Source organism: Coptis chinensis, chromosome 7 (genome assembly GCF_015680905.1).
Source record: "Coptis chinensis isolate HL-2020 chromosome 7, ASM1568090v1, whole genome shotgun sequence".
NCBI classification, from domain to species: domain Eukaryota; kingdom Viridiplantae; phylum Streptophyta; class Magnoliopsida; order Ranunculales; family Ranunculaceae; genus Coptis; species Coptis chinensis.
Window position 1 is genome coordinate 90,803,092 of NC_141462.1, and position 23,844 is coordinate 90,826,935.

At 39.4% G+C, this 23,844-nt stretch overlaps 2 protein-coding genes across 23 annotated transcripts; both read left to right on the plus strand.

Moving 5' to 3' along the window:
- Window positions 1–483: 483 nt before the first annotated feature.
- Window positions 484–909, plus strand: LOC147489898 (uncharacterized). Its single transcript, XM_086574764.1, has one exon. It carries the CDS (start codon window positions 484–486, stop codon window positions 907–909), a length of 426 nt encoding a protein of 141 aa, XP_086430890.1.
- A 15,746-nt stretch (window positions 910–16,655) lies between these two features.
- LOC147489899 (ATP-dependent DNA helicase Q-like 4A) lies at window positions 16,656–21,983 on the plus strand. 22 transcript variants are annotated; one of them, XM_086572697.1, is made up of 16 exons: window positions 16,656–16,824; window positions 18,014–18,061; window positions 18,156–18,419; window positions 18,508–18,601; window positions 18,718–18,740; window positions 18,837–18,903; window positions 19,630–19,691; window positions 19,770–19,805; window positions 20,094–20,148; window positions 20,281–20,295; window positions 20,519–20,558; window positions 20,653–20,733; window positions 20,951–21,087; window positions 21,271–21,319; window positions 21,432–21,518; window positions 21,642–21,983. In XM_086572697.1, exons 13-16 carry the CDS (start codon window positions 21,035–21,037, stop codon window positions 21,726–21,728), a joined length of 276 nt encoding a protein of 91 aa, XP_086428823.1. In that variant the 5' UTR covers window positions 16,656–16,824; window positions 18,014–18,061; window positions 18,156–18,419; window positions 18,508–18,601; window positions 18,718–18,740; window positions 18,837–18,903; window positions 19,630–19,691; window positions 19,770–19,805; window positions 20,094–20,148; window positions 20,281–20,295; window positions 20,519–20,558; window positions 20,653–20,733; window positions 20,951–21,034; the 3' UTR covers window positions 21,729–21,983. The 22 variants fall into 22 exon arrangements, 15 of the variants coding, with proteins under 15 accessions (XP_086428823.1, XP_086428824.1, XP_086428814.1 ...); XM_086572698.1 differs by lacking the exon at window positions 20,094–20,148; XM_086572688.1 differs by lacking the exon at window positions 20,281–20,295 and having other exon boundaries at window positions 20,403–20,733.
- Window positions 21,984–23,844: the final 1,861 nt, after the last annotated feature.

The following is a 23,844-nucleotide window of genomic DNA, read 5'->3' on the forward strand; positions in this document are numbered from 1 at the left end:
TAGTTCACATGAGGAGGATTAACTCTCCAATTTCTCTTTCAAATTTCCATTTCGGTATTAAGTGCATGTTTTCATTTTAATGTTTTTATTAATAGGAAGGAAAAATCTAGCATTAATAATTACTCCTTACTCTTTAGTTCCCTTATTGTAAATTCCAATTTGTAGTTGTTCTAAGCTTTAGTTTAGTTCGAATCTTTATTCCAACTCTACGAAACGAAGATCGTGAGTAAGGAACCTTGATTGCTTTTTCACCAATTTAGAGAGTTCAAAACTCTAAGTAGTGTTCTCCAAGCATATATCACCTATCATGTGAAGCAGGGATTCTCGGCCCCGTACAACCCTGAAGGCAATGGGCAGGCAGAATCCTCCAACAAGACCATACTAGACAATCTCAAGAGAAAACTGGAGAGCAAGAAAGGGTCCTGGGCCGACGAGCTCAATCATGTACTATGGGGATATCGGACAACTCCACAGACCACTACCATGGAGACCCCCTTTTTGTTAGCATATGGTGTGGAGGCCGTGATACCAACAGAACTGGTGGCAGCGACTACTAGAACCTTAGCCGTCGAGGACGGCTCAAACTGGGGCATCCTTGCCAGAGATATGAATCTAGCGGAGGAAAGAAGAGATACCACGCGCATCAGACTAGAAGAGTACCATCGTCGCCTCCAATGGCAGTACAACAAGAAGGTGAAGCTAAGGAGCTTTAAGGTGGGAGACAAGGTACTCCAGCGGGTGACCCCCAACACCAAGAAAGTGAGCGAGGGAAAGTTGGGTCCAACATGGGAGGGGCCTTATGTGGTGGTTGAGGTGGGAGGATCGGGCACCTACAGGTTGCGGACCTTGGAAGGGAAAACGGTTGAAAAATCGTGGAATGTAGGGCTGCTAAAAAAATTTCATGAGTAAATGTAATGGGAGTGGCTATAAACTGCATGAGCTAGTTGTACATATATAAAACCTTAGCACTTTTGGGATGAGTAATGTCGCATGAATTTTTACTGCCTTCAGAGTAAAGGGAATGGAAGGGGGGAGCCTTCCGAGGACGAGAGGTCTAGAACTCAGTCGGGGCAAAAAGAGTTGTCCACGACGGGTGCGAAATCACATATGAGCCGGGGCGAGTGGAGTCACCCCGGACAAGATGTGAGATGCCGGCAAGAGGAAGCGAAGAGGCTTCCTCTCGCCGCGGACAAGGGGTCCGACATATGGAGAGAGGGAGGGCGGGGGCCCCGACCTTAACATGGGGCAAAGGGAGCGAGTGCTCCCAACCAAACAGGTGAAGACGATGATAGAGGTTCACTACTGCTAAAGCCACGCAGGTATCGGGTACCGACAAGAGCACTTGGAATTCACAAAGACAAAATATAAGATAAATACCAAAATCAGTTATCCTCAACCAGAGGGAGTAAAAATAAAACGAAATGTATCAGAAGTATTACCAATTACAACAAAAGAAGCCTGGCCAAGACACAAAATAGGCCATTTCAATCGAAACGCACTTAAACATTTTCATGTATCACTGACTCGGCGGCTTCCTCTATGACGACATCCGCAGCAGCGTCTATCACCCCGGCCACTAAGACAGCGGCCTCATCGACCACTGGAGTAGATGCCGGAGGTGGTACAGCAACCTCAGAAGGTGGGGCAACGGCCGGAACTTCAGGAAGAAGCCGCCCTTCTTTGATCAGCCGCTCATGCTCTTCCTTGATCTTCTTGGCCACTCTTTTGTCTGCCTGGGCATGGAAGTGATCCTGGAGCTCGTCCATGTCGGTGTCGTGCTGCCTATGGAGGGCCGCCATTTCAGCTCCAGGCGGGCAACGTCACCATCCAGTTGGTCGATCCTTGCCCTTGCACCAAAAAGGCCTTGGATCATATAAGAGATGTCCAAGCTCATCTGAAAAGAAGTAACTGTAGTTAGAATATTCAGTGGGAGGAAGGGAAGACACCCAGTAAGAGGAAGAGAGTACCTTCTCCCAACCAGTGTAAAATGAGGTTCGGTGAGAGTCAAACGTTCCCCCGTCAGCATATTCCATGTCTCTAGGAAGATGAGACAGAGTAGAAACGAAGAAGAGGCCGGCGGCATTGTCCAAGGCCGAATCGCGGATGTTGAGAGTGCGGTTTCGAACCTTGAAGGTGGGGCAGAAAGTAGGAATGGGCTCAGTGCCCCCCTTTTCGGAGCGAGGGGCCACCTCCTTCGAACCCATTTGCTTACGACGGAGGGGAGCAAAGCAGGGTGGTCGGTGGACTGATGGGCGGGGTCCTCTTTAGATGCAGAAGTCCGTGGACGTTTAGATGCTGGGGGAGGAGAGGATTGAGCCGCAGCTGTAGGGACAACAACGGAGACCTCATCATCTGAGTCGCTGTCGAAGAGCTTATGCTTGTGGGCGCCCATGTCGGAATGGGGAGAAGTGGTGGAGAGTGAATGAGGAGAAGAGTATTGGTCTTCCCAAGTGGTTAGGGACCGATAAGGGTGAGGGTCAACGGAATGAGGTGGAGAAGCGGAGGATGAAGGTGGGGGACCGCGAACTGGCCTGTGGCGGGGGGAAGCTTTCTTGGAATGGCGCTTCTTCTTGGGAGGGGGTGTATCCCGAGGCTTTCTCTCTTTGGGCGGTGGGGGACGATAAAAAGGGAAACAATATTTTCCGATAAGTTTCAGTTGAGGATCGGAAAGGAGGGGAGTGGCAGTGACAGGGTCAATCCCTAGTACCGCGTATTGTTCCGGTCCCAGGTCGCGAATCTTCCGAAGGGTGGTGGAAAAGAAATTATCGTAGGGCTGCGACTTCGAGTCCGGACGCCAACCTGTAAAAGAAATGGTCAAGTCAGAGGGTGGAACAAAAGACCTACACCAAGGGGATTAGTAGAGAGGCAGACTCACCGCTGGGGAGAAAAGCCAGGTGATTAAGGTTCAAGTTGGGAGGAAGATCCGCGGAGAGAAAGTTCCCAGAGATGTAAAGAGGGTAATGGTGCCACAACTTGTCTGAGGAGGTGACACGGAGTATGAAGTGCTGCTTTCTAGGTCAAACGCAGAAAGAGTGGTATCCCACGCTGACATCCTTGGTGCTCTTTTTTATGTAAAAATGAGCAGTCATGTCGTGGACTGTTATTTGAGGGACTTCGGACCGGTTGTAGTGGTTCGCAGCATACATAACCCTCCAAAAATTGCCGATGCCTTGGCAAGGAGGGATGTTGAAGTGATTGCACACCTCGATGTCAAGACGGGTGAGGGGCAAACGGAGGGTGACTACAATCTGCCCTACCGTGGCAACTAGACAGCCCGTCTTGTAGGGAACCAAGTGAGGGTAGTAGGTTAAGTCAGGGACATGTTCTAAGATGACGTTAGCGGGTATGCCGTAATTTTCGCCTTTAACAGAACCGAGATTAGGTCGACGGCCGCGGGGGGGGCGGAAGAAAAAAGGGGGCGTCCAGAGGTGGAAGGAGCCCCGATTTGGTCGGGGTGGGGTGGGGAGGCGACACCATGGGACGGGGAGGAGGATGAGGTGTCGGATCTGGAATCCGACATCGAGGTCAGGGAAAGAAGTCACACCAAGTCAAAGTTTGAAGAGAAGAGGAGAAATCGAAGCGATCTCAAACTCAAGAGAGAAACACGCAATATAGCAAATAAATGGATTAAAGAGGAAAAGGGACCAACCTGAGAGAACGGGGGAGCAGCAGGAACAAAACTCTCAGCAAAAGAAAACAGGAAGGACAGCCGCGCGCGTGACCGGAGTAGTTAACCAGGAGGAAGAGTAGAGAGAGAGGGAGAGCAACTGGGAAGAAAACGAAAGACTGAATGGAGGAGAGGAAGAATCGAGCAGGCATTTTATAATAGGAAGGGGCAAAAAGGTAATTGAAGGGGGCTGAAATCGAGGCGACATCAAAAGGGATCAGTCAGGGAGTGACGCGTGGATGCGCAAGAAACGAGAGGGCACAAGTTATAATTGCGATGGGACTCGTGAGTCCAGCGATGAAAAAGAATCTTTGGGGGCCGCGGATGGAAATGTGACGTGGTGGACTCTCGACTCCCCGACCACCAAATGGTCGCGGACTCGAGAGGGGGCATCTGTAGTGGTAGTATGGGGGCCCGAAGTGTCAAAGGGAGGATACGCCCGAGTCAACGAAAGGTATTGAGCCGCGGCGTACAGGATCAATGCTAAGGCACATGGTCGCAGTACGGAAACCCTACACGCGGAGAAAAGGAGACCGCGAGATGGAAGGGCAGGTGGAAGGCCGGATGGAGTAAGAAACCGATATAAAAGAGAGAGGAAGAAGGGGGAAAGAAAAAGAGGGAGAGGGGGGAGTGAGCGGCCATCAGAGAAGAGAGAGAGGGAATAGAGATTCAAGATCTAGTGAATAGTGACAGTAACAAGGTGTGAGTTGTAACATAAATAGTCTTCACCGTGAGGGTTGAAAAAATTATAGAGGGTCTCTGAGGCAATTAGCTCAAGTGCAAATTCGAGGTTCCTCTGAAATGGTGGGTGAATGGATGACTTAGTTGTGGTAGATGGTTGGATTTTAGGAGGTGGTAACTCAGGTGGATGGTGGTTGGTTAGTGGTTCATCAGTTGGTGGATCCTAAGCTACCAAACTAAATTGAGATTCACATTACGCTAAAGAAGTTACTTCGTTTAATTCTTGCACATTACCTTGTTCATGCCATAGATTAGAATTGTTGATTTCTATTTCCTCATTCTCATCCTCTAAAACAATATGAGTTTCCTCAATAGCATCATGGTGATTCGATAGAAGTCCTAAAGAGTCGTTTTCAAGAATTTCCTCATCCAGGTAGGGTGTGGAGTTAATATAATGGTTGTTTCGGCGGTAAACTGCTTTAACACAACGAGAGCAATGGTAAATAACGCACTAAGAAATAGAGAAATTTGATGTTGGGGGAGATGAAACTGAACCAAATAATGGCTGCCTACATACCCAAGATCTATTCTCTAGGGATCAAGTTTCCACGTAGTTCCTTATGAAAAATAATGTGATATTTATATAGGTAGAGTAGAGAGTCCTTGTAGCTCAAGTAATCTTGTTGCTTGAGTAATTGTGATAGAATATAACTCTCAACTGATAATTATCTCTTTTGATAAGAAACGAATCTGGGCATAAATTAACGTACATTAGTGGCAAGCCATGTGGCTAAGGTTCAGCCTTAGACACATGAGTTAATGGGCGTGTACATCGATTCATGGTATTGCAAATTGGGTTTTAGCCCTGTCGATTAAACGAATAAAGTGGAGATTCCTACCAATGGACGTTCGCCACATAGGTGGGGGTCGAAACACCGCCCCCTCTTTGTCATGCGAACAAAGTTCACATGGCAAAGAAGAGAAGAAAAATCAAGGAAAACTTGGAATAAGAAAAGAGTAAGTGGAATGTATAACAAAGTGTCGTGTGAACGTAAACGATAGGAAAATGGACAATTGGAAAAAATTTGTGAATTTATCGGAAACGACATAATGTCAAATTAACATATACAGGACGCAATGTAGTTAAATAAAAGATGGCCGAAAATGCACAGAAATAAAATTGCAAAAAAAACTTCGATTCTTTAAAATCAGATCGAGCGCGTCCGCGTAATAATACAAAATTTGAATTCGACGATGCGTGCCAACGGAATAGCGATACTTAGATTATACCGTTGAAAATTAAACATAGGGGAAGTTTAGTAATAATAGTAATAAAAGAAAGTTAAATACGAATTGGACTCAAAGTATTCGGATGAGATAAGAATTGAGAGTATAGATGAAGTTGGAGTTAGAGAAAAATCCCACCAGCACTGGAAAACCTACTCGTAAACCCTATATAAGTTATGGTGCAGCTCCCGCATATCCCACTCCATAAAAAACACTTTAGGCTCATCCGACAGACGTAAGCAAGAAAATTTTTGAAGTCGCATAAAGCTCGTCTTCTTCCGTTATTACTGCCGCTTTTGAATGTTGTGTGCCGTCTTCCATCAAACAGGCACTTGTTCAGCTCATCTTGGATTTTCGTAAGTAAAACTTTACTCCTTATACTCCTTGTTTTGATCAAGTATGACATGTAGACAAAGAAATATAATTTTTATCTTATTTGAAAAAGACAATCAGAGAATAGAGCTCTGTATCTTATTGACTACTATTAGTACAAACCACATTAATAGAAACGGTTGATCTAGTTAGACGTCCAGAACTGAGCTTGAAGATAATCAATCGTTTTCTTGTCAATCTGGAATGCCTTGGCTTAGAACATCGTCAGTACCTTGCCAATCCCATCAAACCGTACTTATGTCCAGGTTGAAAACTCAACACCTTGATAGCACCAGGTATAACCATCCTCTTAACCTTATCATAAAGAGGATTCAACCTGTCTAGGTGGGGAGCTCGGGTGGTATGAGGGAGATTTCTCTCACTGACTCGGAGAAACCAGGTGGGGAAAACACTAAGCGGTGGTGCTGATTTTCGTGGGTCGTTTCCATCAGCAGCGAGCATGTGAAAAAGAAATCTCGCCGTCTCTACCCATAGAGAAAACGATCTTACCTTGACTTGTAAGGGTTGAACATAGGTGGCGACAAAATATATTAACTGTGTTTTTTTTTTTTGTAGTGATCCTGAAGACTTGCTGGAGAAGACGGTGAGAAAGAGATACTGACGATGGCGCTCATATTTCAAACTGATAATAACAAAACATGATACGGTGCAACGCCAGCAAAGGCAGGGCACCGTACCTGTGTTGCATTAATTTGGCCCGGTTCACCCTTGTGGAGTTAGTAAATCCGGTTTTTGAGCAATCTGACCCATTTTTTTTTAAATTTTTTGCACATGTGAGAAACGACCATATTATACGGGCAAAAGATAAACGAGAAGAAAAAACTGGATGACGATCGTAGATACGGTGAGGTGGAAAAAAGGTGACAAATACAACGAACACACGACGCCACGACGATGGTCACTTAAAGAACTACGGAAAATACTAGTACTCGAGAGATTTGAGATGGATGAAGTGTATGAATTTGAAACGAAAGTCGAAGAAAATGAAGTAGTAATGGCTTACTCACAATTAAGTTGCGGGAGTGCAATTCCGTTAAGCAAAGAAATTGCGCAATAATTGAGTTATATTGGGCTGCCGAAGAAGACGGAGAAAAGTTAGGAGAATATGACAAAGCGGTGGCAAAAAATTCGACAGCATGAAACAGGTATGTCAGTATTTTTTTTTCCCAGTTAGCTTCACATTTTGGTTAAGTCTGAAAGACTAACGAAAAGATTTGTATTTGCGTTGCAGGTTGAAACGGCGGAATTACGAGCAAAAGATATTGACGAAAAGTTTGAGCGAGAAAAGATCACAATATCGTGAGAAAAAAATAATAATAAAGAAATTTGAATAAAGTTTTAAGCTTAGAAAGTTAACGTAATCGCGAATTTTTGCCGCCGCGGAGAAACGCAGCGGTTAATGCGAGCCTCGAAAAGTTTCGCTCAGAAAGTTCGGCTTAATGCCTTAGAAAAAATAATGAAGCTGTCAAAAAATTTCACTTGGTAAATTTATCGTAGAAAGATCGGCAGAATGCCTTAGAAAAAATAATGATGCTAACGAAAATTTTCGCTCGGAAAATTTTTCGGAGAAAGATCGGCACAATGCCATAGAAAAAATAATGAAGTTGACAAAAATTTTCGCTCGGAAAATTTTTCGTAGAAAGATCGGCACAATGCCTTAGAAAAAATAATGAAGCTGATGAAAATTTTCGCTCGGAAAATTTTTTTAGAGTAAAATATCGGCACAATGCCTTAGAAAAATAATGAATTTTGAAAATTTTTAAAATTTTAGAGAAAGAACCAATGCCTTAGAAAAAATTTTTTCAGAAAAGATCGACACAATTTTTTAGAAAAAATAATGCCTTAGAAAAAATAATGAAGCTGACTAAAATTATCGCTAGAAAAATTTATCGTAGAAAGATCGGCACAATGCCTTAGAAAAAATAATGAAGCTGACGAAAATTTTCGCTCGGAAAATTTTTCGTAGAAAGATCGGTATAATGCCTTAGGAAAAATAATGAAGTTGACGTAAATTTTTGCTCGAAAAATTTCTCGGAGAAAGATCGGCACAATGTTTAAAAAATAATGAAGTCGGAAGATAGTTAACCAAAAGCGCTAGCGAAACAAATGTAGATTTCGAAGAAGAAAACGAAGATTTAATAGAGCGACCGTAAGACAATTAACAGAGACAATTGATTAGGTAATTGTGTGAATGTAATATCATAGAGCTAAAACTTCTTTTGATGAAAAATAAAAGTAAAGATGGGTTTGCTATGGAATATTGTTGTTGTGTCAGATAACATACCTGCGGAATACTGACAATGTTGTAGATTTATGTAATTGAAATGAAATAGAACGAGATGCCCCTATATAGAAAAAATGCCCCCAATGCATACTTAACTTTGCAAAATTAGGCTAAGCGAGCATAAAAACGTTCAAACTTAGGCTGACATAGCTAAACGTGGTAACCTCGTCAGATTTTGTCGGAACGATAGTAATGGACTAAGCGAGTGTAAAAGCGTTCAAACTTAGACTAACAAAGTTAAATGCGATAACTTCGTCAGATTTTGTCGTAGCGATATTAACGAACTAAGCGAGCGTAAAAACGTTCAAACTTAGACTAGCAAAGTTAAACGTAGTAACTTCGTCAGATTTTGTCGTAGTGATAGTAATGAGTAAACGAGTGTAAAAAGCATTCAAACTTAGACTGACAAAGCTAAATGTGGTAACTTCGTCAGATTTTTTTTCGTAATGATAGTAATGAACTAAGCGAGCGTAAAAGCGTTCAAACTTAGACTGACAAAGCTAAATGTGGTAACTTTGTCAGATTTTTTCGTAATGATAGTAATGAATTAAACTAGTGTAAAAACGTTCAAACTTAGACTGACGAAAAGATGACTGCAAAAGTGATGTGTCAAGCCCTTCGCTTCTAACGGTGCGGAGAGATAAGCCAATGAATCTGCATGACGTAAGTCATTTCGGGGTCTTTGAGTGATAGAGATGCTATCAAATTGTCGAGCAAGACTATGTATCAAACTAAGATAAGCCACCATACGCTCATCTCTTGCTTCAAAAGACCCACCAAACTGATTTGCAACAAAGGCGAGAATCCGTGTATAACTAGAGCTTTCGCGCCCCCAGTGTCGAAGCTATTCTCAAGGCACAAATGGCATCCTCATACTTGGCTTCGTTATTTGAAGCAGCGAAACCAAGTGGCACAGATTTCCCAATCTTTTCTCCGCCGGGTTTAACAAAAACACATCTAATTTCCGACCCAGATTTACTATAGGAGCCATCTGAGTAAACAATACATAGGTCAATGGGTTTAGGAATTGCGTTTTCAAGTTGGTCTTCGTCGCCCCCAGTTATTGGCGGCAGAATATCTTCCATAGATTCTTCCTAGCGCAAGAAATCGTCAATAAGATAATCATCAATCGGAAAATCAGCTATCAAAGAAGCCAGAGCATGTCTTTTTCAAGAGAAATGCGACATCATCAATGAAAAGAAAACGATTAACAACAACGAGTTGTAGCTGCGGTATATATGTCACTAGGTTGACCCGTTGAAGGACTTGTCAATGTAGGAGGAGTGACCAAGTATTTCTTCAGTTGTTGCAATGCCATCTCACAATCAATGTTTTAAGTTGCCGCCCTCTTTAAAGTCTGGAAGAAGGGATGACAACGATTAGAATATTTAGAAATAAATCTATGAAGAACGGCAAGCCGACCAGTAAGTCGTTGAATTTCCTCCTTATTTTTTGGTGATGTCATATCAATAACGGCGCGTATCTGATCAGGATTAGCCTCAATACCTCTATGAGTCATGAGGTATCCAGGAATTTTCCAGAAGAGAGGCCAAAAGAACATTTGGCAGGACTGAGTCTCATGTTATATTTGTTAAGCCTATCGAAAACAAGTTGAAGATCGGAAAGATGATCACCAGTATGCTTTGATTTAACAACTATATCATCGATATAAGCCTCCATTATTTTTCCCAGCAGATCGGAAAAATTTGTATTGAAGAGTGAAATCCATTTCACCCAGAAGATTTAAAGCGCATTGGCGCCCCGCTCGTTCCTATATATGGAAGATGACACCTACCATTACCTCTTACAATAGTTAGAGATTTTAGGCAAATTACACACTTCGGGTCCGGGACCGAGATTGTCTTTTTCTTTGCATGTAACCAACCTATCTAGGTCGGTAGTTTGTGCAGGATTGTGGTCTTCCCTCTAGTTGCTTCTATGACACCTTCCATCCCCCACCGTGGGACACATGCGGGATGGCGCTTTTTCTCAAAAATGCGAGGTCGGCCTTCCCTGTCAAGTCGGTCCGATCTAGGATGAAGGTTTTCCTTATACTTTCTTCCGTGGCGCCTTTTTCCCAATGCGGGCCGGACTGTCTAGGATGGCGATTTTCCGCAAATCTGCGAGGTCGGCCTTCCCTGTCAGGTCAGTCTCGTTTGGGATATTGGTATTCCTTATATTTTCTTCTGTGACACCTTCTTTTCCTGTCTGGTCGGACCTATCTGGGATGGCAATTTTTCTCAAATCTGCGAGGTTGGCCTTCCCTGTCAGGTCGGTCCAGTCTAGGATGAAGGTTTTCCTTATACTTTCTTTCACGACAAAGAAGGCGTTTGTACCGCCGTTTGCGGTATCGGTGGTGGCGGTGCTGCTGCTTTTCAGAACCTAGTAACAAAAGTACATAACTTTTCGTCACGTTGTTGCTTGATGTTCAAAAGTGAGTCGACATCCTTTGGCGTCTTGCAATTGTGGCAGAAACAATTAACAAACTGATTTTCTAGTTCATTGTATTGGTGAATTGATCTTGAAGGCAACTCACTAAACCAACGTAATGTTTCTCCCTTTAGAGTTGATGGAAAGAGCTTACACATGAGCGGATCATCTCCACCCCATAACACCAACTTATTTTTGAATGATAGAACATGCAAGCCAGGATCTCCTTCCGACTCATCATAAAGTTCAAAATCGGGTTGTTTGAAGTCGGGATGGTGGTAAGCTTCCTGAATGTCGAACAAAAACTTATCAAGTACGCCATCATTGGTATCAAGTTTTTCATTCTTACATCCCTTGACTCTCTATCGTTAAGTTTTTTTGCAATCAACTCTTTCAACTGTTGTTCTGTTAGAGTTAAAGTATTGGCTCGAACAACTGGATGCCCCCGGTCGTGCCTATGTGGAGAAGAATACCTTCCATTATCTCTAATTGGAGTTAGAGGTCTTTGGCGGTACGCACGATCAGCTCCGACCGGTGATTGTCTTTGTTTATCCCTATAACTAGCCTGTCTAGGCCGGTAGTCACCCTTGGCCGGGTGGTTGGTATAATTATACCACTTCTCCATGTTTTGTTGCTCTTGTCTGGGATGCCCGCCTTCCCAGTCATGTCGGACATATCTCGAATGGCGGTCTTCCCTGAAATTGCTTCTCAGAGGTAAATCTTCCTATTTGAGATCAGACATGTCTAGGGTAGTAGTTATCCCTGCCAATCCGATTCTCCCCATAAGTACGGGTAATAGGGTCATTACTCTTAGAGTGTGCACTGGTTGATTGTGTTTGAGATATAACACATTGTTGAGGACGATGAAGTGGATCTTCAAGACGGTCCCATACACTGGAATGGCCTGCGTCCCTTCGTGGTCGCCTGATGTTGTTGAATTTGCAGCCTCGTCCACCGGCCTTTGCCTCTTTGCCAGCTTCCTTCTCAAGTTCCTATTTGAAATTTTTGACTTGTCGTAACTCACGCTCAACCATTATTAGGAGTGGCGGGAGGTGGTGGTGGTGGCAAATTGGTGCTACGGTTGGATGTTGAGAATTGATCTTACCACTAGAGCAACTTGATTGTTCAACGGTTCTTGCATTGGCCGATTTGAATTTTGAGGGTTGCAATTCCTATTAGCGGGAGGAATATGTTGACTATTTGGTCCGCTTCTTGTGCTTACCATCTTGATTGTTTCACGTGATAATGAATTCTAAATCCCCACAGAGGCGGCACCAATTATGTTGTCGCGCGTAAAACCGCTTCAATACAACGAGAGCAATGGTAAAGACGCACTAAGAAACAGAGGAATTTGATGTTGGGGAGATGAAACCGAACCAAATAATGGCCTCGCCTAGATCTATTCTCTAGGGATCAAGTTTCCACGTAGTTCCTTATGAAAAATAATGTGGTATTTATATAGGTAGAGTAGAGAGTCCTTGTAGCTCAAGTAATCTTGTTGCTTGAGTAATTGTGATAGAATATAACTCTCAACTGATAATTATCTCTTTTGACAAGAAACGAATATGGACATAAATTAACGTACATTAGTGGCAAGCCATGTGGCTAAGGTTCAGTCTTAGACACATGAGTTAATGAGCATGTACATCGATTCATGGTATTACAAATTGGGCTTTAGCCCTGTCGATTAAACAAATAAAGTGGAGATTCCTACCAATGGACGTTCGCCACGTAGGTGGGGGTCGAAACAATGGTTAATGGAAGGGTCATGGGACAGTAATGGTTCATGAAATTTAGGGTATGTCTTAACTAGGTCGAATGGTGTGGTTATGGGAATAGGTTGTTCTACTTATGTGTTGATCTCTAGCAAGGTTGAAAGTTCTTTGTTAGGTGAGGAGATCATGGAAATTGTCTGGCCTATATTCTAAAGCATAGTTAGGTTCTGAAGAATAGTTTGGGAAATTCGGTCTGGGAAGGGTGGTGAACTAGATGGGTGGGTAATTTCTAGTATGGTGGAAATGTCAGGCGTAGGTGAGCTTAGCATCTTTAGGTTCTGAAGTATTATTTCGTTTTGGGCCATTATTTCATCGAATGTTGTTAGCAGGGGGGAAACTTAGTTGTGTGGTTCTGGTTAGTATGGTGTTTGATAGTCATAGTTATTTGCAAATGGATATGATATGAGTCCTTCTTGGGATATGGCGTTTGAGTGACTCTGGTTGATCTCGTACTGTGATGGGTTAGGTTGAGGCTGAATAAATATGGGACATGAATAGGCGGTGTGGTATGGATCTGAACAAATTGTGCACGGAAAAGTATTTGGTTGGTTGTACACACTCATCACGGAACTAGAAGTAGACGACACTGATTGACTCCATATATAGTTTGGATGACTAGAAAACTCTTGATTGTATTAGTTACTATAAAAATTTGAAAATTGAGGCTCATAATTATTATTATATCCTATAGTAGGTCCAAACTCTTGGTATGATGGGCAATGAGAAGCCCAATGGTAAGGACTATCACAGCATGAACATGGTGAAGGGTTTGTATAATAACCACATGATTGTTGGTTTACATATCAACAAGCCATATTGGTTTTAAAGATATATTCTATGTTAGTTAATATACAAAAATAGTAACTATAAATTTCTAGATAGGCGATTATTTCTGCGTCTACGAGAAACTAATATGGCAGGTTTATGCATACTAGATTTTTAATCTCATGCAAGTTTTAAGTCTAATAGGAAATTCCTAATGAGTATGCAAAAATTAGTCTGATTATTACTAGAAATAGAATCCTCTGACATAATAAAATAGGAGTGAAAGAAGGAGAACCTGAATGCCTCTTTGCTATGCTTATGAATAACGTCTTCAATATGAATCTCAGTGTCCTGTAGAAGCGTGGAACACCGAACCAACAAATATTTTGAACTAAAATATGACCTATAACTAACCTGTAAATCGAGCTTACTTTAGAGGGTGCAGGCACGCTTAAATATAAGGTAACTAGGGCGTGTGCGCACTGTAAAAGAAAACTGAAGAAAAATGCAAACTTAGGTTACTGGAGATCAAGACGCAGGGGCGCTCATATATAGGTATAATAAGGCGCGTACGTGATCCAAACACTTTGAAAGTTTTACAGTAGTTTTCAAAGACGTCCAGCAAGTAGTTTGTAAAATTTTAGAATAATCGGAGTTATGAAAGTCTTTCTACTGCCCTGCAAAGTTTGTGAAATAGTTTTCGGACACAATACAAACAACCAAATTGTTAACCAATCAAAACAGAGCCAAAAATTGCCAAAATTTTAGTGAAGATTCCTGACAGATCATGCATGTTCTTGTAAAAACTTTAGAGCAATTGGAGTTCTACAAACCCTTATTATTGGCTGTTGTTCTAGAAATTAAGTGTTGCAAATCTGCAAAAACACACTGGAAACAATCCACTAGTTTGGTGGTCAAAACAAATAAAAAACTCTTCAAAATTTTACTAGAAATGCCAGACTTATGATAGATACTCCTGTAAAAAATTTAGAATTTTTGGAACTGCTTAAGTAACCTTACTCATCTATTTTTCTAATAACTTATGGTTTATCAAATGGCGCCGCTGCCATCTTAAACTCATTTAGGACAAGAATTCAATTGGTTGAATCCAAGGGGCAATCCCCCATTCTCTACCCACCCACCCTTTTAATTTTTCATTCTTGTTTCTTATATTTTCGTTACTGTTCAAGCTTGAAATTCATTGTTTTAAACTAAGAGAATGCCCGCCCTCCCTTTTGCCTTGCACAAAGCGAATGGTCTAATGGAGGTTTAGCTATGGTTCATTAGACTATCATGGAATAAATAAGAAGAAGAAGAAGACATAATTAAAGAACACTTGTATTGGAATTTGAATTAATTGAATTAATGGTGGCTAGACTAATAAAACAATAACTAGATTTTAAAACTAAAGAAGAAAACTAATTTATTATCTAATGAGAGATAGAGAGAGAGAGAGAGAGAACCCTAATTTATAACTAAACTAAAGAGGAGAGTAGCCAAGTTTTGTTTAGCCTTAACCCTCTTTATATAAGAGAGGGTTAGGTTTACAATTTTGTGCATGGGCTTTAGAGCTATGTTTTGGGTCATTAAATCAAGCCCAAAACCTAATTACCTAAGTCCAAAGAGGGTTTCTCTGCTAGAAATTACTGCAACAGCCTTTTTATCCACTTTTACTCCTCTGATTGAATCAAGGCTTAGACCAATAGAAAGCTCTTTTCGAGTCGGTCGTTTTGACATATAGTAGGCCCGATTTCAAGGTCTGCGTCCAAAGATACGGCTTGCGGAAGTTATATTGACTTTTTTGCTCTATTTCTGCGCGTTGACTTTGACTTTTCAGCTTTGACTGGGATTTAAAAATGTTTTTTCTCCTTGAAACTTGGGCTTTAACCATAGAACTTCTTAGCAACCAACTTTTGCTCCTTTCTCTTTCAAAAGTGACATATTTCTTCACATATTTGACTTCAAGACCTAAAATACACAAAAGTACATAAACAGTACTAACTCTTATTTATTATAAACATAATTGGTCAAAATGTAATATTATTAAGGGGTTAAAACTATAGTTTTGGTCTCTTATCAGTGTTGAATGCATAAAAGACTTTGTTCAACTATCGAAAAGGGTGAAAAGCACAGGTATCCCAAGGATAATCGAGGATTCAGTGTTATATAACCACTTTAGTTTTTCGAAGTGACCGATAATATGTGTGTATATTTATGTATTAATGAAGAAGCAACATGCAAATCTCAAGTAGAATAAACATATATATTTATTTATTTCTGTTAATTTTTTTAGATGTATATGATTGGGTGGTTGTTATTTTGACAATAAGGTATAAACAATAATTATATACGGAAATACTCAATCTCAGGTTCTTTGTGATGATCTTGCGAAGTTTTGATTCACTTGATTTTTGCATGAATCTACTCACTATTAAAGAGTGAAATGTTGAAGGCACGTCCATTGCCAAAGGAATATTAAAATGGGTAGAAATTTAATTTCTTATTTAGGCACCCTCGACACTTCATGAGTTCAGGTCATCAAACAGTCTTAACAATATACTACTATATTTACCAAGCTCATATATAGCTGACTGTCACGATTGGAAAAAAAAATGTAGAAAATGTCTCAATAGAACTAGAATATCACGATTAAGTGCTCTTTGAAATTCAGAAGATTAGTAAGACATAATAATAAAAGTCTGTTGTCGATACACAATAATGATTGACATTAATCTTAATGTCTTTATATTATTTGTAAAAAAAAAAAGATTAAATGTGAACAACTATCCATTGCTGAGAGTACAGTGTATGCACTTGTGTTCAATTCATGACTTTAAATTGAGTTTTATAAATAAAGCCAAATCTACACTATTTCAAGAATTGCATTGGTTACCACATACTGGCTTCCACAAAATAAACAACATCATAGAAGTTAATGTTATATTTTTCTTTTTCTTTGGCTTTTGACTCCTTTGATTCTGTTTTTGGAGTTCTAACTCTTTATTTTCTTTTATTTATTTATTTGGATGGAAACTTTCTTTTCTTATTTGAAGCGACTAACAAATTTTTGATTTCAAAGGTCTTTCTCTTTTCTATTCTTCATCTCTATTCTCAAACTCATTTAAAGAGTGGGCAGGCTGATTTTTATTTTTATTTTTATTTTGTTCACTACACCATAATAGGATATTTGCAACACGCACCTTTTTTGATTTGCAACGTTTATTTAGCGTTAGTAATTTTCCAACGTTAAATAAGCGTTGGCAATGTTGTAAAGCGTTGCTTTATTTGGGTGAATTTCCGGAATTAATTGCTAACGCTTAGAAAGCGTTGGAGAAGTGTTACAAACTTAAAAATTTCGCAAACAGAGGAAAACGAAAAAAAATCGAAATATAAAACATAACTTTTTTTTTTTCTCTCCTCTCTCTCTCACCGCCCCATTATTTTCGCACTCCTCAAAACCTAATTTTCAGATTCAGATTCAGATTCAATCAAAGAAAGAAGAAGAAGAAGAAGAAGAAGAAGAAGAAGAAGAAGAAAACAAGGTAATAATCTTTCATTTTCTTTCTAGTTTTTTTCATTCCTTTCTTGATTTAACCACCGTTTCATTTTCTCTTGAAACTTTTTCTGTGTACTAGTTTACGTTTTTTTTTTAATAGAAACTCTCATGAAATCATCTCTTCGAGTTCCAGTACTAGTCTTCTTGTGTTTATAAACAGTACTAGTTTGTGATGATGAGTTGTTTTTGGGTTGGGTTTTTCTTTCTACTTTTAGTAAAAAGAAAAATGTACCGTGTCCGGTTCTCTTTGATTTGCTTGCTTGTTTGATTTCCATGTTTTCAAATGTAAAAGATGGTTGTCTTGTAGCTCTGAAATGAACGACTGTTTTACCCACTTGCAAAACTTGATTTACTGCCATGGATCTGTTTTTAATAATATGTATGTTCTGTTTATGTAATATTATCTGTAAATCATGTGTGTGAAGTGTGTTGTTGTTCATACTTGTAACATGGCTGTTATATGTTTGATTTTGTGACCTTTACTGTAAATTGATGGCTGTCTCGTAGCTCTGCTTTGTATGAAATTGAGTTGTTACCCATTACCATCATTCATATATATACTGTTGGCCTGTTTATCAATAATCATTTGGGAATGTTCTGTTTGTTCGCTTTTGAAATTTGTCTAGTACATTGAGAATGTGGAATGTGGTTTGCATAGTGTCCTCTCACCACAATATTTTCGACCAGAAGGTCATCAGTGATTGTGCAAAAGCTGCTTAGATATTGAGCGACTCTTGTTGGTAAAAGCAGTAAACAATGCAGATAATAGCAAACCCCTAAGTAAGATGTGATCATCTATAAGGGGCAGGGGGGGCATAAATGGTGTGCTAGTGGTTGTTTTAGTTAGTTTAGTTAGTGTCTTAGAAATGGATGTTTAGCTAGTGGTTGTTTTAGTTAGTGTCCACAGCCCATATTTTGTCTCAAGTTGCAGCTTTACTTGGTATCTAATTCCTCTTCTTTGATCCGGTGGTTGGTGTAAAATTGAACATGGTGGTTTGCTACTAGTTGTGGCCTTCTGGTTTTGATATGATAATTTCTCTCGTGGTGCTCGAATATGTAGATTAGGTTTGATTTGTTGGCATTTATTCTAGTATGTTATTTAGAATACTAGCAGGAAATCTGTATATGCCTTTGACTTGCTAGGCTTCTCTCCTGATGACTGTCTCTCTTAACAGTTTCTGCTCACTTTTCTAGAATCTGCCAAGAAGAAAGGATTTGATCAGGTCAGTGTTGGCATTACATTGCTTTATTTGAATTACAATGTGGTCTGCTCACTTAAATGAATATTATACTGATATTTCACTCTATATAAGCAAGTATCACACTTGAACCACAGCGATAAGGCTTTTGCGCACACAATTAAGGGCTGGCGTTGTTTTGACTGTTCAGCCTGCAAATTACAGCTCTTAGAAAAATAGGTGAATTAATTCTCCCGCCAGAAAACTGCGGGGGTGGGAAACCAAGGCCCAAGCCCGGATAAAGGAGGAGGGAGAGTGGTGGACAGTTCTGCGGTTATGCTACGTTGGTTGACGTCCATCAGGTAGGACAGCAACAATTGTTCTTCGTGGTGGAGCTGATCAGGTATCTGAACACCTGTAATTGTGTGATCTAAATAAATCTTGTGTGTTAACGATTACTCATTGATGAACATCCTCTGTTTTCATTTCAGTTTATTGAGGAGGCTGAGCGAAGTTTGCATGATGCGATTATGATAGAAGTTAAGCAATAAAACCTAAAAAGATTGCAATTCTGTGGACACAATGGTCTGTCCACTTGTTTTACATTATAATATGTGCATAGTTTCTGCTCTGTAAATTGACTGGCTAATTTGAGCATTCAAATACTTCAAGCACTGATAGTTACATTTTCTTTCTTTTAGGTATTTCATTAAGCATGGATCAGGTTTGTTTATTTTCTTTTTGTAATGCATCCTCCTTTGCAGTTGCAGTTGTCTCTTGAAATTTTTGCTCACCTATTTTTGCTCATTTTGTTGTAAAGTGGAAGAATCTCCGGAAACATATGGATGCAATTGACAAAGCATTAGCTGAGAACTCTTAGGCAGTTGGTATGTCATTCCTTGAAGCAGCATTTTGTAAGAAGCGCTAGTGTTTATGTTTTTACCCTGCATACAGAAATGGCAGTTACTCTACTAACTGATTAGTGTAAGCATCCTTTTGAGTATACATTAAGTGTTTGAACTCGACAGCGTAATATGAAATATGTCGTCCATTGTGATTAGAATGCTTTCTTTTTTCGATGTATGAGCAGCCTTTTTACTCTTACAGTCATCTTCAGTTTACTGCAAGTATGTCTTTTAGTGATAAGGCCATTATTGTTTTAATGTTGTATGAGACTATGAGCTGCCTTTTTTGTATTCTAGGAATTCAACTTTATTGGGCTATTATAGTAGGTGTTTAATCCTGTTTTCCGGGAGCAGAGGGTTTCTGAACTATGCATTATTCTCAAGTAGATTACATTCAAATTCACCTTAGCTGCCCCTACCCACCCTATGGTTAGTTTAGTTAAGTGATAGGCTGCTTTTGTTGCACTAATGAGTATAATAAGTGTACTATCAATTTTATTGGATTTAATAAACTGGCACTCTGCCAAACGCCCAAACCCTCCTTATGTGGAGGTTTGTTGGAAAACAGAAAATAAAATTTGGAAGTATAGCTTGCTAAAGAAGCCATATTATTGTAGATTAAAGATCAAGGTAAGATTTACTGATTTTGAAGAGATTTTGTGTTTATTACTGTTTTTTCTTAGTTGTGCTTCTTGTTTTTGGAAACAGAATCTCTGTTTGTGAAATCTGGGCATTTTGATGATATCTCGATTGTTTCTGCTAACTTCAAGGTAATGTTTATTGTTTTTGAATGAACTTCGTTATTCACAATGTTAATCTTCAAGTAATTTTTGGATTTTTTTCTGCAGATTAATTCCACTGGTTGTAAGATTTTGTCTGAGAAAGTAAGTTTCTCTCATCACAGTTTGGTATAGATCTGCATATTAAATCCAAACTCTGTTTTTTAATGAATAAATTGCTGGATGTTCTAATTGACTTATGATAAATGCTTGGTTATTGCTGATGGGATTTTCTTTGATATTTGAGACATTACTAATTTACTATGCTATGGAACTCAGAAACTGGCCTATTAATCATTTCAAGAAAAATTCTGTCCACTAGCTCTTTTGTGTAATAAATATCATAGCTAGCTACTATTAAGTAGGATACGAAATTAAATCTTGAAATTTCAGGATGGATAGATTATATACTGCGTGAGAGATAGGTATTGGAGCATGTTTGTGAATGGTACGGTGTTTTTTTATACCATGTGATTTTTGTTACCAATTCATGCATGCGCTCGCCTCACATACACTCATTTATTAGCTAGCATTAACTAGTATATATAATCTAACATTGACCTTCTTGGATGGACAATAGCCGAGGAAGTCCATGGTAGGAAACCTCTTAATGGAAGTGCCAAGTACAATGACACTGTTTTTCGGACAACTCATGCATAAATTTTCTTGATCCAAGACTTACTAATGAATTTTCCTTTGCAGTGTAACTTTCATGATGTCAGCAATGACATCCTTGCATATTTCCAGGAAGTTTTGTGTGCTTTTCATCTGTGCTCAGCTTGTTTAATTTAATGGTTTAATGCCCTACATAACCCCAGGCCAGAATTCTGTGCAAGGAACAGTAGTCCATGTAGCACAGTACGTGTTGAACACACTAAACTCTTGTACCACAGCTCTCTCCATTCACGATGTTTCACTGCTTGGGTATAAGATTTAGATATGTTCTGTCCAGCATCAAGCTGAGCTGATAATGCCTGAGGAATAGGATGGTGTTAGACTCCATCTCACTTTGGAGCTCAGACTTCTCTGTTTGGTGAGTCCCTTTCCCGTGCAATACTTGAATTTTTCAGCTTAAATTTTCCAATAAATTTTTCAGACTTCTCTTCAGTGTTAATAATAGTGTACTGTATAATTTTTCTGCTGTCTGTTTCCTATTAACACCCAAAAAAGGAGTAGGAGCATGGTGGAGAGAAATATGTATGCGAGAAATATGTATGCTGTTCTTACATTGGTTCTGGGGTCATGTGCAGGTCGCAGAGGTGCACAGAGGTGGACTTCATCTGAGCTTCGAGCTTCCACTCCAGTTATTGGAAAGAATAATATTGAAATCCCAGATGAAGCAAATATTCCACCTGAATTGTGTACACAATGCAATCATGGTTGTAAGGTATACCTTAATATTTTTTTTGTCTTCCAGTCCAATTTCTATTTTAGTATTCTGAGGAAAGCTCTATAATAGCTAATTCTATTTTTCACTATATGGGTTGCTTTATCCATTTTCTTTATCTGTTAGATATGGTGTTTTTGAGTTTATAACAGTGAACTACTAAATATATATCATATACTGAAGATCTCTCCAAATTCAGATGCTACCAGCTTTATTTCTTGAAGATATCACTGTATGAGTCCTCCACTGTTATTAGTTTGGTTTCTTTGCTTTGCTTTGAGCGTGAGAATTATGTGGAACTTCAGATAGCTTTATAAATATTAACCTATAGCCTTTATTTGCAGCTTCCTGCCCTAATCTGTGGTGGAATAACTTTAGTGATTTCTCCTCTTGTCTCACTCATTCAGGATCAAATAATGCATTTGTTGCAGGTAATATTAAAGTTTAGATTTTTTATTTGCTAAGGTGCCTTTGATTATCTGTACCTCATCTTATTATTCATTTAACTTGTGTCTTGCTTTTTGACGTTTGAATCTTACAAATTACAAATGTAGGCAAATATACCTGCTGCTTACTTGAGTGCCAATATGGAATGGAGTGAACAGCAGGAAATTTTAGGAACTGAGTTCAGAGAATTGTAAATACAAGCTGTTATATGTCACACCAGAGAAAGTTGCCAAGTGCTGTGCTGTGTACTTTTATTGGTTACTTACAGTTAAAGCTGTTCAGTATGACAAACATCATAAATGAATAATCAAGTAGGCGAAGTATCACAGTGAAAAATATCCTGCTATGTATGGCCTCTCTTGCTACCACTTTTATTTATTTGAGATGTAATGTGTTGTGAACAAAACAGCCCCATCAAAATATGAGAAATTATGAGATGTAATGGTTTAGCTGATCTCGCTACAAAATATGAGAATTTTTTTTTTTTATTAGCAACCCATCAGCAACGGTTTATAACCGTTACAAACGAATTTTAAATTATTTTTTTTAAATTAACTAACAACTTTGCAACGGTTAAAAACCGTTGGTAAAAATTTTAACAAATTACCAACGCTTAAAAAGCGTTGCAAAGGTTTTAAATATGTATACGCAGTAGTTATAATAAGCGTTGGAAAGTTCTTGCAACGCTTTTTAAGCGTTGGAAATTTCTGTTTGCAACGCTTTTTAAGTGTTGGAAATTTATGCTTGCAACGCTTTTTAAGCGTTAGAAATTTCTGTTTGCAACGCTTTTTAAGCGTTAGAAATTTCTGTTTGCAACGCTTTTTAAGCGTTGCAAATATTTCCAACACTTTACCGACGCCATATTTGCAACGCTTAAAAAGCGTTGCGAAAATTATTAGCAACGCTTTTTTGCCGTTGCAAATAGCCTGTTATGGTGTAGTGGTTTTGTAAAAAGGTAAAGGATTTGCGGTTCATGAAAGGCTAAAGAAAGGCTCAGAGGGGCGACTAGCGGAAAATAATTTCATAAGGTTTGAATTTCTGGCTATATCGATCCAAAGAGGGCCTAAATTCTCGCTTAGGATATGGTATAGTGACCAAGCAAGTGGACGTGTGATTTCTCTATCCGGATTTTACTTCTTCCTTATGTCATTTATCAAATGTTTCACTCATATAAGGCTTTAGGCTATATTCTCACAGGATTTGTAGAATAAGTACTCTATCCTAGATTTCAGAAACTTACTTCCAATACAAACATAGATGCTCATGCAATATATTTATAGAAAGATGCAATGACTATTACCTACATATTAACCTAAATTTCTTAAAAACTAATCTAATTTAAGAACTAACGTGAAACTTTTTATTATATTTAAATTTTTACTATAAAACAAGTGCATATTATACATATCTATATCCTAACAGATGCCTTAAATTACGCGTGTTTCTATGCCACCCCCAAACAAAAAACATGCTTTGTCCTCAAAGTATTAAAATAAAAAAGGTAGAAAAATACTATAGAAACACGTGAAATTTTGAAAACATCTGCAAAACAAGGTTAAAACATACTAATATAGAAAAATAAAAACAGACACAACTCTATATGAGTTCCACCTGTTATGGGGTTATAAGAATCAAATTGCTTGGGACATAAGCATACACTAACTGAAACTTAAAAAAAAAAAAAAAAAAAAAACTTACCTTATCTCCCGCGTTTAAGCGTTGTCAACATCTTCTATAAAGAAATGAGGTTCCTTCGCATCCTGCCATGCCATGATGATTTGCCAGGCCTCACACCATTTATCATCTACAATCGCTAACCTGTTTAGCGTCACTTGGTTGGATGGGGTGTAGGGGGCAACCTAATGAGGTTGTATCCTCCACTCCGACCAAGTCATTGCACGAAAAGAACGAATAATGCAGTTAGTGGGTCGCACGATGTCGACCCCAACCCAATTCGTGAAATGGACACAAAAAATGGGAAAGAAACATAGCATGATTCGACAAACTAAGACAGGCATAAGAAGATACTTATGCCTCATACTCTGGGCTCGTGATAAACTAGACATTAATGTCTTGGGAAGGTCGTATAGCAAACATCCCTCAGCTAGAGCAAGGAAAATGTTGCAAGTGGCATCATTCGCAGAAGAAAAACGCCACTCCCCTAATATATTTAGCATGATGAAGAACATCACCATGCCCACGTAAAGGGACAAGCTACCAAGGGCTACGTTATATGTCCCTTGGTCCTTTACATGGAAAATTCAGGCCCCATAAGTCTCATGCAAAAGCTCGTAGTTGTAGGCAGAGAAA